Below are 25,029 nucleotides of genomic sequence, written 5' to 3'. Positions count from 1 at the left end.
GGCCCAGCCGCCTCCACCTCTTCCCTCCTCTACAAAGCCCATCGGCGTCTGCATGACCCCAGAGTGCAAGGATGTGTGTCCAGGCCGTGCCCTTCTGTGATCTCGTCCTGTGTCCCTTTCCTCCAGGGGGAAGCAGGGCTGGACGGAGCGAAAGGAGAGAAGGGCGTCCAAGGAGAAAAAGGAGACCGAGGGCCCCTGGGACTACCTGTGAGTACCAGCCCAGCAAGACTGGTGGGGAGCACAGGGGGCGTCCCGACGGGCCAGGGTGCTGGGCCAGGCCCAGGAGAGGCCCCTGGAAAGATCATGGTTCCAAAGTCTGCGCATTCCAGAGCTCCCTGCAGTTTTGCCTTCCCACCTGGGCAAGACCATAGGCTCTAATTCTCTGTCTTTCTGAGGGCATCTTCTGGGCCAGGCCCTGCCTTGGTGCTGGGGGAACACGAAGCTGAATAAGGCAGGCTCCCCACCCCAAAGGGCACCCCACGGGAGAGCTAGGAATGGCCTGAGAACGGCCTGAGTCGGGCAGTAAAGCCTGCTGCCCTGATGGGGGCTGAGCTGGGAGGGCTTGGGAGCAGCGGGACGATAGGGTATTCTCCCTCGCTCCTGCCTGCCCAGAGGAACCCCAAGAGTAGCCCTACTCTCTCTTCTTAAGCACTGGCCAAGCACGAAAGCAGGAAAAAAGTCAGATTCTGTGGTCCCCACAGGCCAAGGCCATTTATCTCCTGGGTTCCTGGAGGTGTCCGATCTCAGCCTGCCCAGGGCTGGAGTCCCCCAGTCAGAGGTGGCAGCTATTCAGGAAGCACCCACACTTCCCGACATGGGGCTGGGTGAGCCCCTTGGCTCCAGGCCCCAGTGGGCTGGTGGCCTCTGCACTGCCTCACCTGTGTCCAGGTGAGCACATCCCACCACCCACCCTGGAGCCCGGCTCCACACCCCCCACACCCTACCGAGGGGGGTGCTCTTTTGGTTTGCTTTTCAAGAGCTGGAAGGGACATTAGGGATCCATGTCATCATTTCCACCGATGGCCCCAGAGAAGAGAGTCACTTGAGGTCACATATGAAGTTGGCGGCCAGGCTGGCAGCTGTTCCTCCACAGAGGCCATGGCCTTGCTAAAGGGCTCTTTGCAGCCACTCGGGCCTCCTCTGTCCTGGGCTGGAGGCCAGTTCCCACCCCAGGTAGCCATAAAGAGCAGGGAACACTGGGAAGCCCAATCACCCCTGCTTGGCAGGGCTTGAGGGTCTGGTTAATGCAGCCACAGCAACCAAGCAGCCAGTGCAAAAGGGATGAGTCCGCCCTCATTAATGCATCGGATGTAGGAATTTTCAAGAAGCTGATTCACTTGACAGACTACAGAAAACTGATGACTTTAGCAGACATTTTCCCATGTCTTAAGCTGTGTCCGGAATGATTAAGTACTTCTAACCATTAAAGAGCCTTCCTGTCCCCACACGACCACAAATATCTCTTTGTTCACATTCATGGCCGCAACAGCCCTAGTGAACACTGGAGAATTCAGTCCGGGGTTGACATGCAAATGGCACAGAGAGCAAACAGGCAATATAAACAAAGAAAGTGCCAGATGGAAGACAAAGTACCCAGCCTACCATTAATGTTCCAACTTTTGTTAGAGGCCTGGATTCAGAGAAATACCTTTTCTAGCTTAAGGAAACAACAGAACAAGCATATTCATAGATGGCAACTAATGTGGACTTGAGGGAGCAATAGGGAGCGGTGGGGACTATGGTTCACTAAAGACCATGTATCCCTTCTTAAGGGGAGCAGCCCTTTCTTGGCTCAGATGACTGTTGCCTTGGAGGAAGGAGGGTTCAGTATTTCTGAATCTTGCGATTTTTCAAAGGAAGCTGAACATCTGGTGTTTTATGTGAAATCTCTTCCTTTTCTAACATTAGATCAAAATGATTCGCAATACTGCAGACCATACAGACTATGTCAGTGGCCCACATATGGCCTGAAAGCCTCTAATTTTGTGCCTTCTGCTCCAGACCTCTCAAGACAGCTTAGTTTTAATGCTGTGTAGCTAAAGTTCTGTTTTCAGGTTTCACCAGATGTTTTATTCACATAGTAGCAGCCTGTTTTTCCAGGCGTATCCTACTGGGTTCCCTCCACTTGCCCTACGGAAGTGATTCTGAACGCTGGCTGTGCACTGGCATCACCTGGGGGCTTTGCAAACATACCATTACCTAGCCCCACTCTGGGAGACTCTGATTGAACTGGGCTGGGGTGGGGCCCGGGCAACTGTATTATTTAACATCACCCCGGGAGATTCCAACATGCAGCCGGGGTTGAGAACCACAGCTCTCTAGCCTGGTGAGTCAAGCGCAGTCCCAGAATCACGTGGTCCTAAAACTGAGAACGCTCCCTGCAGAGTCCTCCTACCCAACACCCTTTCCCCAGGAGGAAGTGGCTCCTTGCCCTCCCTGTTCTAGGGGCTCCCCCCCACCCTGGAAGCCCTGAGGCTGAGGCTCAGTTGGAAACAGTTGTCAAGAACTCAGTCCCACCGGGCTAGGTATCCCCACTGCCTTCTCCCTGATTTGTCATACGAGAATCATTAGAAAAATTTCTGCCTGGTTTCCCTGGGTGGGTTTCAGAGACAGCTTCATAACCCAGATTGGAGCGAGAGCTCTGCTCCACCAGGTGCATCGCTGCACAGCAAGGCGTGAGGGTGCTGGAGCTCCCCACCTGCTGCCAGGGCGCTCCAGGGGGTAGCTGGCCTGAGACCTCTGTCCCGGTCAGCTGCCTCCAAAGCCTTTTTCTATACAAGAGCCCTTGCCCGGGACCACATGAGTGAACTGAGTTTGGGGCGAGCTTTGCAGACTATAAACTGCCAGGGAGATGTCCGACATCATTAGTATTATCATTCGAGGGCTAACCCTTCCCACCCAGCTGAAGCAGAGGTAGGCCAGGTTCTACCCAGATTTCAAAACCAGATGCTGTTGCCCAGGGCTGCACCCTTTTGGGTGGGAGGGCAGGATGGCCCGGTCTCAGCGGGGATGGAAAGAGACTGAGAGGACCACCCTCACCGGGGCCCTCTGCGTAAGCGTGGCCCCCAGTGAACCCCTCCTGGGAAGGGTGTGCAGCTCTGATTCCAAGACATCTCCCCAGGAAACCCTTTCTGCATTCCTTTCCCCAGAGCACTGAAGCCCCTGGCAGAGGTTTCTGAGAGGGGATAAAAGGAGAGAGGGGCACAGGGGTGTGGAGGGACAGAGTGGCCATCAGCACCGACCCCTGCCCAGCCTGCTCAGTAGTCGGCCACTGCACTGTGTCTCCATGTTTTTGTTGGTTTCCATGTAAATACCAGTCCCTGTCGTCCCAAGCTTATTTCTCCATTGTGTTTGATTACCAGCATTTATGTCTGTCCAGAGTCACTGCTTTACTCACCTCTTCCCTCCCCGTTGTTCCCTTTTTCTCCCTCCCGTTCCTCTCTTCCCCTTCTTTTGGTCACACTGTGCCCTTCGTCCAGGGAGCTTCAGGTTTGGACGGCAGGCCTGGGCCACCGGTGAGTCACTTCAACACCCCTCACCCGCCCCCCCCATGCCCAGCCTGTGATCCTTCTTGTCTGTCCCGCTGTGGCCTCGTTTCCCAGTGAGTCATGCCTTGTCTCACCACCGACACCAGAAAGGTACCTCGGGGCCACATGTGGCCTTCTGGGTCCGTGCGTGCGGCCTTTTAACTGAGTCCAGATTTTACGGAACAAATCCTTTTAATAAACAGCTTTGTCCTGTGAAGTTTGTATTTGATCGAGGGACCGTACTTGGGGATCTGGAGGGCCCCATGTGGCCTTGGGGCTGCAGGTTCCCCACCCCCCACCGCCATATGCTCAGTTGAGAAGTGCTTTTTCAGGCCTCTTGAACAACGATGGCCTTGACCTGAATTCCCCTGTCCATAACATGCGTGCCCCCAGGGACCGCCCGTCCGCCAGGTGTGGGATGGGAGGCCGCTCCCGAAGGCCCTGCTGCCGACGGCACGCGGAGTCTAGCCAGGGTGCCCAGCCCTGGGGGTCTGGGCCATGACTGTCCCCGCCAAACACAACAGTGTCTGTATGTGCCCGTCATGCTGTGTTGTGTCCATGCTCTGAACTCTGTCCATCTCCTGTCTGCCCACGAGGGCGTCCTCGTCCTGTGCGGCCACCAGTCTGGTGTGTGGGGAGGGACAGCAGGGAAGGCTGAGGGCAGGTGTAGCACGTGGGGGCACAGAGCCCAGCCCCAGCTCGGTGTCCCGTGGGCGCGTTATGACCTCACCTTCCACGGCCTGTGGCACCACAGCTGCCCCACCCCCAGCAAGGGGGTTTCACAGAGCACGTGAGCGACTCGGGCCCCTCTTTCTCCATTCTTCCTGATTCCAGAGAGTCGGCACTGTATACTCTTGGCTAGAAAGCACCTGGCCCTTCTGCTTATGACAAACAAACGAAGGATCAGAGAGACTGTCCGTCCTGTCCACCTTCTGGTCCTTCCCTGAGCAACCTGTGAGGTCGTCAGAAGGGTGGAGCTCCTGGCCGAGCCCCTCACCTGCCCACGGTGTTGAGATCACCGACTGTTGAGGGCCGGGGCTGGATGTCCCTGCTCGGGGGCCAGAGCCAGAGCTGCCTGTGCGCCCAGCCCTCCAGGCCGGGAGGAGCCCTGCAGGCCACTTCCAAGGCCACGTCCGCTGCGGCCTGCCCAGATCACAGGGTTCTAATGAGCTGGTTGGAGCGACACGGGGGGAGGCGAGACGTTGCGGGGACTCATGTGTGCAGGGCAGGACACGCAGACAGGGGAGGAGGACACGCTGAAGCACAGCCACAGTGGGTCTTCCCAGGGGTCTGGGGGACTCACAGCTGCTGCCACAGAAGCCTTTGGAGGTAGGAGGGCCGAGAGTGGCCCCCATCAGAGCCTCATCCTGTGAATGCCTGTTCTGTGCCCTCGTAGAGAAGTGGAGGTGACGTGGCTGGCCCAAGATGACAGACCTCTCCAAATCCCTCCCCCCACACACTAAAGCAGGCCACATCACAGGCTGTCACGCACATGATCAGGGCTTTGTTCCTCCACCACAGGCCCTCCCTCCCCACTCCCCGCACCTAGCACACACCTGTGCAGGTGCCAGGTCAGGGCTGGGGGACGACCTGTGGCTGGAATCAGAGAAACTGAGGCTTTCCTCTCAATTGCTATCTATCCCGTTTACACTGGACAGGGAAGCAGTAGGAACTCCTATACTGTCCCCTTGAACCTGGGGCTTCACTCTCCTCATAAAATCAATATTACAACCTCAAGGGAAAACGTTTGTGGGAAAACTTAACCCTGCCCTGCCAATATTAACACCTGCTGGGCACGTCCCAGGTGTCGGGCTTGGCACCAGATGCCATGCCCTGACACCTGGCCATGGCCGAGGCAGACACTCGTGCTGCAGGTGGGAAACCGAGGCTCAGGAAGGCTCACGGCGCCCCCAACATCCAGGAGTTTGTGGGCCTTCGCAGCAGGGCTGGAGGCAGCCGGGAGACGCCGCGGCCTGTGCTGAGCCATCGCCTGGCCTGGCTCCTTTTGCTTCCTGCCGTGCTCCTGCCACGGTGCCCACAGCCTCCCTGCTGCCCTCACAGCTGCCAGAGGCGACAGAAGAATCGTGTCGCCCTTTTTGTTTCCCCTGAAGCGAATCGTGCCCCGCCTTTCGCAGCCACGCTCAGAGCACCAGACACTGCCGCAGCCCAGCTCCACGGCTTCACGTCCTCGGTGACACAGACACTTGGTCTGGCCAGGCTGTGAGCCGGGGCCTGGGGGGCTGTTGAGTTGGGTGGGGGCAAGCCCTGCTGTGTCTGAGCCCCCAGCTCCCGTGGCTCCAGTGCCCCCGGCCCCTGCAGCCCTAGGGCAGCTCACGACACGCCTCCCTGCCAGGCCAGCGTCCCTGCAGACAGGGGCGTCCGAGTCACTGCCCAATGCAACCCATTCCACAGGCCTGGGACAGGGAAGAGAAGGCCCCGGCCAGAGGATGGGGCCACGAAGGGGTCTGTGGCGGGCAGGCGGGTGGGGTGGGCGTCGCTGAATGACCCTCTCATGCCTGCCTCTGTGTGTGCGCCCGCGTCGCTCTCTGTGGCATGAAGACCCTCCCGCTGCATGTGGAGCTGCAACAGCAAAGGGCGCCGGCCCAGCCCCTGCCCCCGGGACGGTCCGCTCCCTCCTAAGTGCTTCTGGGAGCAAACTAAGCAACCGTGCTCCCGCCGTTTTCAGCCTTGGCAAGCTTGGTTGTGAAGAGAAAGGGTTTCGTTCCATGAATCTGGCTCCGGGGCAGGGGGAGACGCGCTCCCCCGAGGCCCCCACACCCAAAGAGGATCACGGCCCGGCCGAATGGCCGCCCTGAACAAGCCTGGCCTCGCCAACCCTGAAAACTGGGCCTCGGCCCTTGCTCCTCTGCAGGCGTCGGGTGGGGCATCTGGGGCTCCCTGGCGTGGGGACCCTCACCTCTGCTTTCTTTCTGCTCCCCAGGGTACTCCAGGACCAATTGGAGTTCCAGGCCCAGCGGGACCAAAGGGCGAGAGGGTGAGCCGGGAGTCTGGGCCGCCAGGAGGGAGGGCAGGCCTGGACCCTGCCAGCCCCACAACTGCCCCAGGAGCCTCAGCCCTTGTCCCCTTCTCCGTCCATCTCTCTCCTAGTCATCCTCGCAGCAGCCTGGGCCAGCCGGGCAGGCCTGGGGGCAGGGGCCAGTTGTGTAGCTCTGCCTGGACAAAGACTTGGAGAGATGCAGGGGACAGAGAGCTCCCCCCACCTTGGCTTCTGGTCACCTAGTGTCTGTCACAGCTCCAGTCTGGCAAGGCCCCAGACCCTGTCATCACCAGACATGCCTAAACTTCATAATGATTTAGGGAAACAGCACAGAACAGAGCGCCAGGTGGTGTTTAGAAAATTCCTGGAGGACGTCAAGAAGTCAGGAGGGGCCGGGCGCGGTGGCTCACGCCTGTAATCCTAGCACTCTGGGAGGCCGAGGCGGGTGGATCGCTCGAGGTCAGGAGTTCAAGACCAGCCTGAGCAAGAGTGAGACCCCGTCTCTACTAAAAATAGAAAGAAATTATCTGGCCAACTAAAATATATATATAGAAAAAATTAGCTGGGCATGGTGGTGCATGCCTGTAGTCCCAGCTACTCGGGAGGCTGAGGCAGGAGGATCGCTTGAGCCCAGGAGTTTGAGGTTGCTGTGAGCTAGGCTGACGCCACGGCACTCACTCTAGCCTGGGCAACAGAATGAGACTCTGTCTCAAAAAAAAAAAAGAAGTCAGGAGGATCTAGCGTTAGGCTCAGCTCCCACGGCCACTGTCAGTGACCTTGGCCATGTCACGTGACCTGCAAAGCTCCGGCCCCACTCTCGTGGAGTGGGCACGTGCAGGGGGGGTACAGGTGAAGGGCGTTGGCTCAGCGGAGGCTGGAGAGCTGTGTGTCTGTCCCCATCAGCACTTCCCCACCAGCCCCCATGTCCACACACCCAGGGCTTGGAGGTCCCCTGGGTGGGTATCGTTGAGTTCTCTGCCTGCGTGGGCAGCTCTCCCCCTCCATCTGCCCACCTTGCTGGCCCTGCCTCAGGGGCGGGAGGGTGGGGAGCCTCTGCAGAGGGGCGTAGGCTTCTCTGAATCACCTGCCACGGGGGGAAACCAGGATGGCTGCTGTGACGGGTGACCCTTGAGGCTGCAGAGGAGAAATCAAAGCTCTCTTTCTCACCCCCTTCTCTTCCCTGCCTTCTTGCTCCTCCTCCTCTTTCCCTGCTCCTGCGACAGGCCCCGGAGGCTACCCAGTCCCTCCAAGGGCCTTGGGGAAAGCTCTGCTGGAGGGAGAGTGAGGGGACCCCCGGGGGCAGAGTTCGCACTGGCAGCCCCCTGCCTTCCCCATGGGGCGCTCTTTGAGGGGGCTGGAGAGGTTTCCCTGGTTTTCACCAAAATAGAAAAACGGTGATGGAAGGTTGTTGCCACGTCAGGGAGGATTCATGAGTTTCCTTCTCCCATTTCAGGGCAGCAAAGGAGACCCTGGGATGACAGGACCAACAGGAGCAGCTGGGCTTCCTGTGAGTCTCACGGGACCAGAGGTTTCTCGCCACCCACCCCTGTCCCCGTCAGAAACACTGTCACACAGAATGCCCAGCTCCGGAAGCAAGACTCTGGGGGCCAGGGAGAGTTCTCCCGTCTGTAACAGAGGAAGTACCAAGAGGCAACTGGTGATGGGCTAGAATGCTCTGCTGGGCACTGATAGGGGACCAGGTCCTCGGCCATGGGGCCATCTGCCGGGACGTAGCAACACACCCTGAGCCCCTCCCACCATAAGCCTCTGTGTCAGATGCTGCAGGGCCTCATGGGTGAATGTGCCACAGGCCCTGCCGTCGAGGAGGGGGCAGAATCAAATCCAGGCCTCTGTGGCACAGGAGATGCTTCAGGACCAGAGCAGCTTCCCAGGGGAGCTGGCCTTGGAGAAGAGACTTGGCTTTCCACCTGCAGCGTGTTTCCACGTTGCTTTGTTAGAAAAGTTGAGTGTCTGCCCACGAGAGCCTGGCCGTGTGTTTCCCACCGCTTGGAGATTACGCATGCGCTGGCTGAGTAGGCAAGTCCGGGCCAGTCCTTGCCGTGGCTCATCCCCTGGCTGAAGAATGGAGAGCAGTTTGCACCTTGCAAAGGGGCTCTGAGGAGCTTCCGAGTCCTTTTTCCAGCGAAGCCTGGCAGGACCAGCCAGGAGGGCTCTCCTCTACCAAGAGCGTTCTTTGCTCCCTGACTGTATCCTCAGAACTCACCACTCACTTGCGTGAGTGACCACAGAAGGACATCACCATAGACCAGGGCACGGGCTGTAGGGCCAGGAAGTTAGAATTGCATCCTTGGCTTTGCCCGTAATTCATCACTTGCCTCTAGGTCAAGCTCCTTGAGTGACTGGCTTCCTTGTCCCCCTCTGTAAAATGGGGACAATTAAACCTGTCTCTGATGAAGTAGGCATCGATAAAGAGCTTTACGAGCCCGGAAGGAAGGACTCTGAGGCCATCCTGTGTTTTCTCATTAGCATGTCTTCGTCTCTCTGATTTATTGCAGGGTTTACACGGACCACCCGGGGACAAAGGAAACCGGGTGAGTCAGCTGCGCTCCTCAGCTCTGGGCACTGATGTCTTCATAATGGGGTGGAATGATCAAATGGGGATTCCTGACTCAGCAGGGCAAACACAGTGTTTCCTGATAAATCACCCTAAATTGAAAGGCTTTAGGGGGGCCGAATCTGTGGCACGCAGGGAGTCTGGGCCTACTCCTGCCACTGAAGCGTGGATTTTTCCGCATGACTAGGGGACGCTGAATCCCACAGCGGCCATCGACGTAGCCTGGCCATCCAGTAACAGGAGCCACATGTCCAGCTCTCTCTGGGTTGCCCTGATAGGGGGCCCCTAAATAGATCCATCGTTATCTTGTCCTCGCCTTCCAAAACTTACTTTTGCCAGGACTTCCAGGCCACTGGTGAGAGCAAAAGTAACTTCCAGTTCCAAGAACAAGCGGGCAGCTGTTGTAAAGCAGTCAGCCCTTTAAAAAAAATATTACAGCTGCTATTTCTCTTGCAAAGAGTCGGCAGGTCTACAAAACGAAGCGTGCCTGCATAGGCCCCTTTCTGTCCCTCTGGTTCCTGCCACCTTCACCAGGACACGCTTACTGAAGGTCCACGGCACCCACAGCCACGTGATGGTGCATGACACATGCCACAGCCTTCGGCATCTGAGCCCAGCAGGGATAATCTAACTACATCAGACCAAGGGATGACCCGTGGGTTCCTTTCTAGAATGTCCCATCCACTGCGGCTGCACGGTGTTCCCAGCGCACCCCTAAAGGCCCAAGCATGTGTGCTAGCCGGTCAGACTTCTAGGCTCTTAGAGAAGAAGGAACTGGGGGGCAGAGGGGGGGAAACAGATGGAGAAACTAGGCCCAGAATGATGATGAAATGTCCCAAGTTCCCACTGACAGTGAACGGCAGAGTAGGTGGCTTCTAAAACCCAGGTCTCATGGCCGATCTTTGATCCTGATACCACGTTCAGAAGAGCAAGTGCCAGAATCTGTGTGTTCACACTTGGCACCATTAATTCCATCCTCTTCAATATAAGCTGCATCTACTGAGCACTTCTGTGCCCCTAAATACTCTTCACTGGCAACTGGTCCAAAGCAGCTCAATGTGTCCCACGAATTCTAGAAACAAGAGGGAGCAGACAGAGCTACTCCTACCAGATTGTCCACAGGAAGACCAGGTCCAGAAACCACTGGAATAAACAGACCTACTTCCAGATACGTGGCCAGCCTCTTAAGCCTGTTCCCCACTGTAGCATCAAAGAATCCAGGCCCCTAAAAACTTTGATCATTCCACCTCTGAGTTGGCATACTAACTTACTGTCTAATTTATTTCTAAAGTGTTCTGGTTTTCTTTATAATATTCAATTAATATTTATAAACCTATTTCTTAAGACTTTTTCAGTTGGCTTCAGTGGGACACTGAGCCATTTGGAGGCTGCAAAGTCAGTCCTTCAAATGGTGTTGACTGTGTGCTTTGGGCGGCCAAGCACCCTTGTCACAGATGGAGGGAGGCAGGGCTGGTGGCTCAGACGCTGAAGGGACCACGAGTGTTGAGTGATCCACTGAGGCCCCAGGAATCGGTGGGAAAATATTTCTTCTCCATTTCCCCTTCCTACTATTTGACCTATTTTCCCCCATCCCAGAGCCCAAAATGGGGATCTTTCTAAGGACACACATGCCAATGGAAACAACGTTCTGCCCTTGTCACTAAGGGCTCTATGACCACCTTTAAGGATAAGAAATCAGTCAAAGAGTAAAGGGTGGTGTGAATCTGGCAATGTGATCATTGGGAAAATCAGGGATTACCGTGGAGCTGCCCGCAAGCCGGCCAGCTGGGAAGGTCTGCCTGCATGCAGTGAGGCTGCCCGCGCCCTCCGCGCTGCCCGCCGGGGACGGGGCGTCTGGCCTCCCCAAGCCCATCCTGCCGCCTCGCCGCTCCCTCCTCCACTTTCTCTTTTGGCCTGGGCCTGCCTCTTCCTTCCTTTCCTCCTTCCATCTTTCTCCCCCTAGATATGTTCACCCCATCATAATAATCCCATATCCCTCAGCCTTCCCTCCTCTCAAAGCTTCCAATTTATTTCCCCTAAAATCATTCTGTATACACTTATTTATATTTCTAAGAAGCTGCTGCTCCTTGACTTTATTTGTCCCTTGCCCCTCGCCAGCTGGAACTCTGTTTGCCAGGGCCTGTTTTGTGTCACTCTGGGGTGGGAGGCAGGCAGGGTACAGGTGAAGCTACTACTCTAACGTCTTCAAAGGCCACCTGATCTGGGGGATTGCCCAGGCCCTTAGAACACGGCGCCCACAGTGCAAGATACCCCTGTGAAACACACAGCTGTCTGTTACCTGGGGCAAATCATCGGGACCTGGAACCACACACTGGTCAGCTGCTGTCCCGCCTTCTTCATTAGGAAACTGTGCTCACAACCCAGAGATAGAGGGGCCACGCTCCTGAGAAAGTTTGCCGTGAGGCATCCCCATCCAGAGAGCTGGCGGTTTTGCTCGTCCACCATTCGGGGATTGTTCATGCCACGATGTTCTTCGTGGCAGACCTATCTTCCAGCCAATGGGATTATACCTAATATGCACATACGTGTTTCGTCTTACACACATGTCATTATCTAAGTAAGGATTTGCATTTTAGAAAATTCATTTAGAAGAATGCAATTGCAGACAACCTCTGGAATCAAGAAATTTGAGTGATTTCCAAAGATTCATGGAAACATCAAAACTATAATAACTCCTCTGCCTTCCTCTAATGAACTTGTACTGCAGGAACACTACATGTTGCAAGACCTCTGACCCTGAAACTTCCCTCTGGCAGCGGCTTTGACTGCTATACTGGCTAACAAGAAATAATAATCATTATTATTATCATTATGAAGCAGCTACCATTTACTGAGCACATACTATATGCATTTAATGTGCACAAAGACCTCACAACAAGTTTTTGAGGCAGCTGTTATTGTACCCATATTACAGGTGAAGAAACTGAGGGTCAGAGAGGTTAAACAGCTTCCCAAAGTCACACTGCTAATAATTGGCAGAACCAGCTCTGACTCCAAGCCTTTGTTCTGACCAATAGGCTGCCCAGCCTTCAGGGTCTTGTCACCCTGGAGTGACACTGTGGCAGTAAGGGAGCTTTAGATAATCAGCCTCGCATAGAGGAAAGCTCCCAGGAAGACTCCCTAGGGGCACACTAGGCCACCTTTTAAGGAAACATACATACGAAATTGCAAATTCACATTCATTACAGAGGCGGTGCTTCATTTTTACAAAGAATTCCCCATAGCCCTTCTTTAAACAGACCCTGACACCTACAAAACAGGATTCAACTTAGAAAAATGATATTTACTGAAGCTGGTCAGAAACAAATGAATTTACCGAACCAACATGTCCATAAAGGAGTAGCTGTCTGTGACTTTAGACCAGGATGAACCAGACATACTAAGAATGGGAGGACTCAGTTCTCAAACCAGGGGCCACTCAAGAGCCCTAGATACACATGCACACACACCTATAGGCACACACATGTGGACACATGCACAAACACATACCCACACGCATGCACACCATGCAAACACACATGCAGAAGCATGTACATGCATATGATTAGACATGCTGTGTTCACACACAGACACACATATGCACACACCCCAGGGCTCTAAATAAAATCACTTGCCTCCTAATAGACTGGCAAAGGATGAAAAACAACTGGGACAAAGTTCTGCAGTCCAAAGCCTTTCAAATATAGACCTTCGGAGAGAAAGCAGTTGGTCCCCAGCCAGTGTGTTCAGCACAGTCCCACGTGGGCTTCGTGTTAGCAAAACTGGCCAACAGCACCTTCACTCTGCCGGTCCCTCCACCTCCAACTCTGAGCCCTGCTGCTCCATGAACCCCGCCCCGCTTTCCTCCCCTGCCCCTCCCACCCACCTCAGCCAAATTCTCAGGTGTTCAGAGTGGGGAGGTGGGTATTGACCCCAAATCATATTGGGGAGAATATCCTACTTAAGAGAATCTATTTTTCCCTCTTGAATTTTCTTTTTCTGTCTCTAACCTTAACACATGAATGATCCTAAAGTTTTGATGTTGTTTTTTCTCTTGGACTAAACCATTATTTACAGGGGGAGAGGGGGAAGAAAGGCTCTAGAGGGCCTAAAGGGGATAAGGGAGACCAAGGAGCGCCTGGATTAGATGCCCCCTGCCCATTGGTATGTTTTTGTTTATCACTTGCATCCTTCTGGTTTTTTCCTTGAGGTTTGCAAATTGGAAACAAAGAAGGCAGATCAGCTGAGATGAGAACCAAATGACTACACTGATGCTACCAAAACCTACCCGTTCATTTGACCGGTGAAATTCTGCCTGCTGTTGGTTTTGCCCTAAAACCACAGCTGCAAGTAATTCTGGCTAAATCCCTTCCTTTGAATCCCTTTCCTTTGAAGATGCAGAACAACTGATGTGTGGGAACTACGAGGAAAGGGGTTTTCAGAGAGGGCCTCAGCTCTAGGCTCCAAGGTGGCTTTGGAAGCCTGTGTAGCATTTGTGAGCCACGGATTTGCCTTCTTCGTTTTATGGCCACCTCTGTGGGCCAGCAGTTCAAGCTGTCTGAATCCTTACTTGGTCAGGATGCAGGACACCAGAGGTGGTGTCTCCTAGGGGCCACTGATGCTCAAAACTGGGCAGAACAAGGCCAGACGAGGGGCTTTTAATACACAGCCTCACAGCACTCCCCAGGCATCCAGCTAAAACCTCTGAAGCTGCAGACCAGAACTGGTGCGCAGATGCCCCACAGGAAGCCGTCCCAGATGAGCCAACAATTCATGATTCGGGGCACATCTGCCAGGCTTCCTCAGTGCCTTTTCAATTCATGTGAAGGTTCTGAAAAGTATGATGCACTAATGTTGCAGTTTATCTGTGTTTGCTCCATAGGAGTCTGCAGAGGGAGAGGGAGTAGGCAGAGAGGGGGCTGGTTGTACATGTTCCAAAGCCGAATTCTCTGGAGCACGAAGAAAGCACAAATGCTGAATTTGGGAGACTGGGGAGTCCACTGGGATTTAGCCCCTATTTGCAGATGCTTCAAGGGTCCTGCATCCTGGCCAGGGTAGGACTGGGCCTCTCCACTCCACCATTGGAGCTGGCCAGCCTTGACCTAAATAATCATCGTGGTTGGTTTTGTGAACAGGGACACCGAGGTTTTAAAGGAGAGAAAGGGGAGCCGGGGTTACCAGGGCTGGACGGACTGGATGCCCCGTGCCCATTGGTATGGCATCGCCCCCCCTTGCCTGCATGGCCGATTTGGTCTTCCCCACGTGTGTGGTTCATGCGTGCTGCCTCTCCAGCTGCCCCCCAAGCTCCTCCTGCTCCCCTGTCCCTACTTCCTGCTTCTCCACTCTGTAAACGCCAACGGTCACCTTGCCTTGGCGAGTGCTCTGGGGGCTCCCAGCCACACCGCCTTCTTGCATGCAAAGTTTACCAGGATGTTTTCCTGGCTTCCTGCTGCAGCTGCTTCTAAAGCTCATCACCTTATTGTGAGCCGTCCCTCCCACCCTGAAGTTGGCTTTGGCTGCTTCTGATACTCATTTCTAAACGGCTTCTAAACAAATCTGCCACCAGAGGTCAAAGTAGGAAAGGGGGATTCTCTGGACAGGTTTTTAGAACTGTGACTTCTTTTCCTCCATGCAGTGCACTTCAGAGTGCTCTGGCTGAACACTCAGCAAAACATTTGAACGGGATGCCCGAGACAGTTCCCTACCCCCAGCCCTTCCAGCACCTCATGATTTGGCAGGGGACAGATGGGCATGCTCACAGATATAGGGTAGACTGAGAAGTTCTAGAACCCAGGTGGAGGTTCTTCCAGGCTATTCGTCCAGGCTGGGTCCTGGGTCATTGCCCAAGTGACACCCTCAGAACTAGGGGATGGTCCGAGATTAGGTTTTTAGATCCTAAAGGGTTTGTCCTTTTTGCTTAAACACTAGAAGACATTACAAGACCCTCCCTTGGTGTCCCTTTCTTTCGTGGTCAGATGGCTCACCACTGAAGAGTCCGGGAGAGATGGAATGGTCGAGAACATAGCTAAGGAGGAGGCAGGGACTGCTCTTCCAAGGACGTTCCAGGCTAAGTGGTAGCAGGTCATTCCCACCCACCCAGTCCCTCTCTAGGCGGGGACATTCTAGCCTACACGTCAATCCTCTTAACTTACTGCAAAAGAAGCAGAAGATGACGCTTCATTCCAAGGTGATTGGCTGGAGAGGTTACTGCCTAAATCTCCCCGGTAGGTTTGGAGTTCAAGAGCTACTTTCATAGCAGTGATAGCCAGATGAGAATTTCCAGCCTCACATCCCCACCCTGGGGTCACACAGGAATTCTCTTCAAACAGAAGAGGAAAAAGTATAAGAAAATATGCTGTGTGACCGTGAAAGGTGGCAGAGGAGCCCCTCTAAGGGCACTAGGGACACTTTAGGATGAGCATATGCAATGAAAGGAGAGCACAGGACACGCAGGCCGAGTGGCAGCTTCCCGTCCCCCGCTGGTCCTGCCTGTTGAACCCCTGCATGCAGCATGCCCAGGAGCCTTTCTCAACTGGAATTTGCTGGTCCCTTCAAAGCACCTCCATTAATCACCGGCCAGTTCCTCCCTCGGCCACGATCCCCTCCTCCCACGATCTGAAAAGCTGCCGGCAGCAGCCTTGGCCTCCCTGCTCCTCTCCATACACTACTTCCCGTGCTCCGCCTGCCCACATCCCCGCCACCACCCACGTGCCAATGGGAATGCCGCTCCGGCCCGCGGGGGCTCCTCTCCCTTCCAGAGTCCGTGTGAAGTGTGCTGCACCGTGGTGGGCTGGGCAAGGGGGCAGAGGGTCATCGTGAAATGTGGAATGCACCACCTCCCCCTGCAGTCCCCTCCCCGGCCCAGAGGGGAAAACGCAAGTCATCCTTATCTGTCCCTCCATGCAAAATGGCATTTTCTCCAATCACATCCCCTACCGGTGTGCTGTTTGTCTACGGACAATCTATGCTGATTTTGCTGTGGAAGTGTTCAGATCTTCCCTTTGTTGTTGCTCATTCTGCCTCCTGCTCTGTGTTAGCATGGACTTGGGGGCAGGGGGAGCTATTGATCGTGATTTTTAGTATAAGATAACCAGGCTTCCTCAGCCCTCCCAGTTGAGGCCCGTACCTGCAGAATATCAGGTGACGAGAGGTTTAGGCCCCTGGCATGGGTGGGCGGGTGAAGTCGGTCGGGGCACAGAGGACTCCCACTCAACCACCTCCCTCAGACCGAGCACTCGCTCTGCCCTCCTGAAAACCCGTGTCCATCTCTCTCTGCCCTGGAGCCTGGAATTCTAGAATCTGGGCTGTCTTTCTAGTAGACTTGGACTGAGAACCAGATCTTTGCCCTGGGTTCAGCCTTGCCCTCCCCATCTTGTCTCTAAATTTCTAGATTCCCCCTGCCCCCACCAGGGTACACCAGAGAGGCCAGGATATTAGGGCTGGAGAAGACTTAGGAAGGTTTCCAACACTGTGGGCAGAACATCCTGAGGCTAAGGGTGCTCTGTGGTTGCCTCCGACAAAGGAGACAAACAGTGTAGAGTTGATTCCCGCCCTGCTACCGCACTTCAACCCCAAATTCCCGGCAATGGATAAGACTGTGCCAGAAACCCACGTCTTCTTGCTGAAGGCGTCTCAGGGCTGTGCTGCAATACCCGTGAGGCTGCCTGTCCCTTTGCACCCCTCATCCCGACCCTAGTGTCAATCACCTTGCAGGAACCGTCTAGATATCCTCCTCTCACTGCTTAGGAAGAGAGACAAAGAAGAGAGTGGAGGGCTGGAGGATCCGCAGAGGTCGCTTTAAGCAGCTGCCCTTGCCCAGGTTTGCAGAGGAGGAAACTGAGGCCCCCAAGTGCAGAGTGACTTGCCCCTGAACACTCTCACTCCACCGAGCTAGAGCAGAGACCGTTCTGTCACGGCACTCAAGGACATCTCTGCTGGCCGAGCCCACAGGCTAGGACACCCCCTCCTGGCCTCGCACTGCAGCTACATGTGACCTTAGCCAATGGGGAAACAGCCGGATTTGTTTCCCACCCACTTCCGAGGTTCTGAACTGGTGTAAAGAGATCAACCAGAGTGGGCGGGGCGCAGCCCGATCAGCTGCTAAAATGTTTGTGGCCCTTGTTACCCCTGTCCTGCCTGCTTGGTGGACCGTCACAAGGAGTCTGAGCCCTCTGCCTTCCTTCCTCCTTGCAGGGCGAAGACGGCTTGCCAGTCCAGGGCTGCTGGAACAAGGTAGGGTGGCCCGGCCGTTTGCACTGGGCTCCACTCTCAACGGTGCAGCAAAGACCTGACAGTTTGCATTCCGCCTTTCTACAGATGAGGCAGCAAGACATGGGTCGAAAAAGGCTATCCCAAAGGCAGGGTGCCCATTAAGCATTCCATGCACTGAACACACTTAGAGAACATTTGAAAATGCTTCTTAAGGCATCAGCACACCCCAGTATATATATGGAATTTCCATGTAGCCACACAGGTGACATCTTTATGCCTTGTGTGGTCAATTTATGGAGTGCCTCTCCTCCAAGGACTTTCAGACCATGTTTTAAAATTAGTTATCAATCAGCTACTCTCATAGTGTTCATATGAGGTCACTTGAGCCATATGATGACATTTATCCAGGCGGAGGATATCAAAGTTGCTTAAACTCTAAACTCCACAGCTTCTATGCCTCCTCCTAGGGACAGCCCTGCTCACCACTCACCCTTCCCCTTGAACTAAAGCTGTCAGAGCCTGCTGCTTCCACACATGTGACCTGCAGCCCCGTCTCGCCTGGGTCCCCAGGGTTCCCTCCAACAGTGAGTTTTCCCTTATTCTCAGTGCCTTGGCATTTGCCACCATGAAAGCAGTCTGATGCCACAGGGCTGTGCCCATTCAACCATGGCTCCCCAAAGTGCAGGGCTCCCCAGGCTGACCGGGGCCATCGGATTGCTAATCCAGAAGCCCCCTTGGCTCCCAGCAGAGGGGGCGGCTGCCGTGCTGCTCCAGGCCCACCCTCCCAGCTTGCCTCCCACTCAAGGTGTTCTCACCAGCCTGCCAGGTCTCGGGGTGTTGGTTTGTCCTCATAAAAGGTCTGGGGACCCCAATCTGTTCAAGAGTCTGTGCTTAGCTAATCCAGGCCTGTTCCAGGGACAGCAAAGTCACACTTACGATGTGATGATGTGATGAATAAGCTCCCCTGCACTAAGATGCCCAAAATCTCATTAATTCACAGGACTGGGTAAAAGCAGTGAAACCACCAGGCTGCCAGGCCCTAGGTTGAATACCTACTTGCCCGGTACCTAAGGAGCCCACTAACTAAGAAAGGAAAGCTCAGCTCTCAGGGGACATCGCTCCCCAGGATCTGCCCCTCAAGCCGGCCTCACCCTTTGTGGAGCTCCACCTAGACCTAGTTACAGCACCACAAAAGCAGGGCTGAGGGGTGTCGAGTAAGACCCCAGACCCCTTGGCCCCTAAGAACAAGATTTTCCTCTTCAAGATTGTTGCTGATGGTTAGGAGATACAAACGGGTGGGCTTAGCAGGGAAAGAACAGCCACTTTCAAGAGCTTTCGTGTCTTGGAGAAGCAGAGAGACTGTGACTGTTCATTCACACCTAACAGTCCATCTGGGACAGCACGGTCATGGCACAGCTGGGCCTCCAAAGGCAGCAGAGAGAGGGGGTGCCCTCTAGAGGCCATGAAAGGGATTGACAGGGAGGTGAAAGCTGGGTTTCCCACCCTCAGGGGGCTTACAGTAGCCACCAGTTCCCTCCCCCTGGGGGGGCTCATGGTTCCCTCAGTCCCCTTACCCAGAGCTCCCATCCAACCCAGGACAAGGTTCACCTCCTTTCCTACAAGGGAAATAAACACCCGCAGACCCACAGAAACTAACTGAATGTTGTTTTTTGTTTTTGTTTTTATTTTGCAGTGATGCCTCTAACCTTGGATTGGCCTGTGTGTGTGTGTTTGTACATAGAATATTTATTTTTATACAGTTTTCACTTTTTGAAAATGCCAGAAGTATGATGCATCTTACAGATTATTAAAAAAGAAAAAGAAAAACCTGCATATTTTGTACAGAAAACATCAATCCCTTCCCTTTTGTTTACAAGATGTTTTGTATAAGTCTATGTTCCTAATACACTTTTTGTTTGTGAGTATGGGTGTAATGTTTGCATGATATTTGTGCACACTTATTAAGTATTGAAGCTTAATAAATTATTGTGTCCCGGTGCCAAAGGGGGCCAGCTGGCACTGAGGTGCTGGCTAGCTTTCCTGTGTATTCACACGAATGTGAGTGTCCGTGATGTTTGCCAAGCTAGGTGTGTCTAAGAATATTTTAAACCCTTATGGATTTTCATTATTAAAAAAAAAAGAAACATGGCAATTCATGATCCTGACTAATCATTACATTAAATACATTCTTGTGAAATCAACAAGTCTCAAAAGTAGGGGTCTTCGGAAGTTTGGAGTAAAGTTTTGAAATGTGAAGACCAACAGAGGGAAGGAGAGGACTCTATTAAGCAATGTCTATTGTCCCAGAGCCCGAGTTCATCGCAGAGCTTGCTGCTTGAGCACTGAAGGCTCAGTTGTGCTGAGGGCCCCCAGGATTACGAAGGGGCCATTTGCTGCTGCTTTTGGTTTGGGGTGGGGCTTTTTGCTTGTTTTGGTTTGGTTTGGTTTTCCCCTTTTGAGCTACAGTCACTGGTACCAGCTGTTGTGATCATGGCTGCTCACTTGACTTGAACTTGGGGGTCCACTCACAACTAGCGGCTGCAAGAGCTCTGCCTCGCCGGCCATCCCACCCCACAAAGAACACGTGGGGAACACGCACAAATGTGGGCCAGACTGGGCCCATCCGAAGTTGTTTTTATTTTTTAAGAAAGAGGCTGTATTGCTTTCCATTCATAATGCCCTGCTTAGGAAAGCCCCAGGAACCCGACTTTAATGACTGAGTATTAGCTATGGTGCGGCCTACAGGTTTATTGTTGGCTGTTGTACGACATAGACCCGTGCTTCTAAAGGGCTTGAAAGGAACAGGAGTTTAAGCACCCCCGTCTTGCTCACATTCTACATTTTCTCTATCCATCCTTTCTTTATAGACGGCACACAGGGAAACTGAAACCCAGATTATGTCCACACGCAGCCACACAAACTCTAGTGACTTCACACTCATGACGCCCCTGCCACGTGTGGGGATGAGGTCACACTCCCAAGCTCTGATGTTGGTGGAACCACATGCGGCCCACGTGCTGTCAGACTAGGCTGACATTCTTACTCTACATGTCCACCCGGTTATTTTGGAAATTGGACACCTTCCTCCTCTAAGTCCTGTCTTCCTTGGCCCTGGGCAACGGCTGAACAAGAGTTGACCTCTGTGGATGCGAATGCAGCTCGTCTGTCTCCTTCCCATGAGGCGGAAGGAGCAGCCAGTTCCAGAATGCAGCACCTTCCAAGTAATCCTGAGCCCAGGGTCACTTCTTGCCCTGGGCCAGAATCCTATGATCCTGCCCAGGGCCACCTCCTCCCTCAGGCATGGTGGCCGCAGGGTACTTTGAGGTGCCACACAAATATTTGAGTTTTTACTTTTTTTTTAATTCAGAAGAAAAAAGTGAATAAATAAGAACGAATCCGGCCAGGATTATTTTCATCTTTCTACCAGTGCAGTCGTAAAATATAATTTTTTTTTTTTTTGTGGAGGAAGGAACCCACCAAGGCAAAAATGCTCAGGGCCCCTAAAAGTCATAATGCTGCCCTGCCCATGCCCTCTGCTTTTTGGAATTTACTGTCACCCTAACTCTGCAGGTGACACCATCTTCAGTGCCACCCTCCTCACGCCACAGGTGAGGTCCCAAGAAATCAGGGTGTAACGTGGTTCTTGTAAACCCGCTGCCGGGTTCCCTTTCAGGCCCCAGCTGGAGCAATCGGAGTTTACGGATGAGCTGAGAATTGAGTAGGACATTGGCTGGAGTCCCCAAAAACTGGGACTTTATGTCCACTGAATACCCCGGGCAACTGGGCAAAGAGAAACCTCTTCTCTTTTTTTCAGTCCTGGGGTCAGTCATGTACTCATTACACCTCAGCTGGTGCCCAAAGGAGTCCAAGTCACTTACACACATATAATAATAAAATAGAAACATGCGTAAAGAGAAGTTTAAAAGTCAGAGTCAAGATAAAACAAGTATGGAGGAGGCAGCGCTGGCAGGGGAGTCCCAGTGGGCAGGAAGGTCCTCGCCTTGCTGAGGCGGAGCCACACGCGTCCCTTCAAGCCACCTGGTGGTAGCAGAAAAAAAAGAATGATCAGGGCCCACACGGCCCTGCACAGTGGGTCGCAGTCCACTGAGGTCTGGCTCCCCGCATGGCTGGTGCCTCCTTATCCCTCTGCCAGGAGCCCTGCCTGTCACAGGGCTGCCACACACACCCCAGGCTCCTGATTTCAGGGCCCCCCCGCCCCCCGCCTCTCCTCTTGAATCTCAACTGCGGGACAAATGCAGTGCGGAGGTGAGGAGGGGGAAGGCAGGTGGTCAAGTTTGCAGAGTAGCTGGGCGGCAGTGTGGACGCCCGGAGACCAGGAGGACGAGGCGAGATGGAGTCATCAGACTGGACTGGCAGACACAGGTGCACTGCAGGAGGGACCATGGCAAGGCCACACCAAGGGCTCACAAAGCAGCTAAAGATGCTCTTTCCATTCTTGGGGACTTGCAGCCCCTCCTGGTGAGGCCTGCCTGCCCAGGGACCCAGAGGGGCACCCAGCGTTTCCCACTGGGCAGACCACTGGCATGTTGGTGAGAGCTCTTTGTAAACCGTCAGGCGCTGGGCCTGCTATGGTTCAGTCTCCCCTCCCAGTGCCCGCTGCTCTGGGCCCTGGCACAGGGGAACACATGGTTGCCCAGCATTGTCCACCTGGAGACATGCAAAGACTGACCCAGTGCCCCAGTGGGTGACAGTGTGACAGGTTCATCTGGCCTGAATGATGACTCTCCCCAAGGCTGGTGACGCATGTGGCATTATCATGTGGGCCAAAGGAAGCCCCACCTTGCTGAGGGAAGAGATGTCGCCTCCCACACACGCCCTGTGCTTGCTTACCTGCCCAGAGCCCTGACCTCACCTGGCAGAATGTGAGGGGCCGGGGCTGGGGAGGGTTAGCGTTAGCCCTAAGAGGAGAAGGGCGCTGGCCAGCAAGTCCAGAGACTGGGCTTCTAGTTCTTTCTCTAGTGTTAGCCAGCAATCCAGCCTTGGGCAACTTATGCCACGTCTCAGGTTCCCCAAGCATCAAAGTGAGGAAGTTAGACTGGGGGTGACCCCCATGGGTCCCTCCAGCTCTGACACCCTGAAGCCCTCTGATTCCATAGGCAGGTCAGCTCCTGGGAGTGTGTGGACACTGTAGCCTTCCAAGCCTCCCCCACACCCCCGCCACCAAGAGTTATTTGGCTGTGGCAGTATCATGCATGGCGTTGGCATTGCAAAACTGTGTGCAGCATGCGTGTGCTTTGCAACTCTGAATAACAAAAGTCCAATGGCCGTAGGGTGAGTGAGGTCAGCTTTCCTTAGGGCAAGAACAGCCACGGGGGTTGTTTCTCACGTTGCCTGCACAGGAACATATCAGACAGTGAGCGATACCGCTCTGACCACCTGGCACGCAGGGGAGCGCTCAGGGACACTGTGCTGGTGCGGTAAGGCTTGCCCGCCTCCCCTGCCCCCAGGCCCTCCATGTCCCTCCCCACACACTCCAACAGCCAGCTCTCTCCCCATGCCCCGGACTTGGACACACTTTCAGGCAACTTGAGATGGCAAGCACCCAAGACTACACCTCATTTAAAAAGAAGAGAAGGGCAGGCTCCTGGCGAGCGATTCAGAAAAAGCACACCATGCCAGGATGGAGAGCAGAGAAAGGGAGCAGGGGAGGACCTCTGCGCATGTCTCAAAGGAGCAGAGCTTTCAAGGTTTCCTTGAAGCAGCTGCTCTTCTTACGGTGGAGAAACAGGGAGAGTGGCACAGGGGAGGGAGTCGAGACTTCACTCAGGCAGAACTCGATGCAATATGCGTGCAAAGTGACTCTCTGTTCCTAGAAGAGCTCTGTCTCAGCCAAGCACCTGCCAGGTGGGGGTAGAGGGACACAGCCCTCCCAACCCCCAGCCCCTCCCCAGGAGGCCCCCTCCTTTCCAGGGTCTGCTCCCTGGCCCTGCACACACTGTGCTTAGCCCTCCGCACAGTCCGTGCTGGGCCCTCTGCCGGAACGCCATTCTTTCTCACCTGCCAGCATTCTGCCCTCCTTTCAGGGCCCAGCTCAGATCCCATGGCCCTGGGAAGACGCTCTGGGTTCCCCGGTTGGATGAGTCTCTCCCTCCTTGCAGCTACCTGGAACTCAGTGTCCTTTCTTCTTCCACCTATGACAGTGGGCGAGGGGGCTCCTGCACATTAGACGCTGAACTCTTAGAGGGCGGGGTCCTTCGCATTCATAGGCTCCCCAGGGACCCAGCTCCTACACATCTATGACCTGCTGATTTCACAGCCAGCTCCATTAAGCACCAACTGTGTGCAGGCACTGTGCTTCCCGCCAGGCAGTGGGAAGGGGAGGAAGGGACTCCAGGACCATAAAGCCCAGCCCCGCCCTCCAGGAGCTGCCCCGCAATGCAGGGACAAGTACGCGGTGTGCTAAATGAGGGGCACAGCCAGTCAGGGCTCAGGGACAGAGGACAGAGGTCACTGCAGTGGCCGGCGAGACGGGAATGAAGAGTCTCGAGAAGGGATTACAAAGCATAGAGGAAGGAGCCGGCCCTACATGCAGGCGGTGCCCTCCCTGGGCTCACGCTCCTTTCCCTCATAGAATCTTCCAGAGAGCGTGAGCCTGGGCCAGGCTCACTTCTCAGACCAGGGTAGGACAGGTGAGGTCGTGGTGGAAGAAAGCGGGTGGAGAGGGCACCTCCACACTGTGCGGGGCTGGGGGCCGGCAGGTGGCACTGGGGCTGCGGGATCTCCTGGCCCGGGAGGCGCCCCAGGATGTGCCGGTCACCCACGAGGCTCCTTCTCAAACGTCTCCTTCTCCGTACCTCCTCAAGGGCCAGAGTCCTTGGTTAGTCGCCAAGAAGTGAAGCCAGCCAGCCCAGAGCCTTGGGGAAGGCGCCTCGCCTTGGAGGAGGAAGAAGGTGGAGCTGCCTCTGGACAGAGGGTCTCGGGCCGAATCCTCCCCGGGGGCCCAGTGTGAGGGGTGATCGGAGCACGACCGCGGGAGGGCATGGGCCCTGCCCGCTGCGAGGACTAGAGCGCAGCTCTGCTGGGACCCCAGGCCGCCGCAGCCGGGCCCTCTGCTGTTGCTGTGGCCTCAAGGGCTCTTGGACTCCCCTTTCTTGTGGAGACCTGTGGAGCTCTGAGCAATCTCTCTGCAGAAGCAGCTGCCGGCATTGCCCTGCTCCGACTCGGGAAGCCTCCTCGGGAGGCTGTGGCCAGACTGCGGCCACCTCTCCCTACCCCTTCTCAGCTGAGTTCCTTCAGCTTCCTTTGGTGCTGTCACCGTTAACCCTGTGACTTCCTGGGTTCTTTCAAACTTCACAAGCTGACAGATGTACCAAACTGCAAAAGCAAAGAGCGTTTGTCTTAGAAAGCACGGAACAGTGCTGCAGTGGAGGACGGCAGCCCTCCAGCAAGATGGTGACAACGTGGGACACTAGGGCTGGCCCTCAGGGCCAAGAGCCTCACACATCTAGTCAGGTGCCTTGAAGTGCCCCAGCCAGTACTGACCTGCACAGACGGAACAGCAATCTATGTAGTTTCAAGAGGGTCTGGAATATGCCCCTTCCTTTGACAAAATTGTTGAGGGGACAGTGCCTGGAAATTAACCACCTTACACCTCCCTTTTTTGTGATACTTAAACCACGTTGCTGCCTCCTTCAATGAGTAGGGTGACCATACTCTCTTGTCCTATCCAGGACATTTTGTAAGTAAGGAGGCCACTG

General features: G+C 54.7%; 1 protein-coding gene across 9 annotated transcripts in view; it reads left to right on the top strand.

Annotated features, from left to right (window-relative positions):
* Positions 1 to 19,463, top strand: part of COL13A1 (collagen type XIII alpha 1 chain) — a 145,962-nt gene extending 126,499 nt beyond the window's left edge. For 5 of the 9 annotated variants that reach the window (XM_069460889.1, XM_069460885.1, XM_069460887.1 and 2 more), the window contains 7 exons: positions 127 to 207; positions 6,469 to 6,522; positions 7,979 to 8,032; positions 9,042 to 9,077; positions 13,178 to 13,264; positions 17,294 to 17,332; positions 19,005 to 19,463. In XM_069460889.1, the coding sequence (XP_069316990.1) occupies positions 127 to 207; positions 6,469 to 6,522; positions 7,979 to 8,032; positions 9,042 to 9,077; positions 13,178 to 13,264; positions 17,294 to 17,332; positions 19,005 to 19,007 (354 nt within the window). In that variant the 3' untranslated portion in view covers positions 19,008 to 19,463. Of the gene's footprint in view, positions 1 to 126; positions 208 to 6,468; positions 6,523 to 7,978; positions 8,033 to 9,041; positions 9,078 to 13,177; positions 13,265 to 14,235; positions 14,314 to 17,293; positions 17,333 to 19,004 lie in introns of all 9 variants that reach the window. The other 4 variants (XM_069460891.1, XM_069460890.1, XM_069460892.1 and 1 more) reach the window with 2 other exon arrangements.
* Positions 19,464 to 25,029: the final 5,566 nt, after the last annotated feature.

The sequence above is a fragment of the Eulemur rufifrons genome, chromosome 28 (genome assembly GCF_041146395.1).
Source record: "Eulemur rufifrons isolate Redbay chromosome 28, OSU_ERuf_1, whole genome shotgun sequence".
NCBI classification, from domain to species: Eukaryota; Metazoa; Chordata; class Mammalia; order Primates; family Lemuridae; genus Eulemur; species Eulemur rufifrons.
Note: the sequence above shows the minus strand (reverse complement) of the source record. Positions and strands in the feature narration are given on the sequence as shown.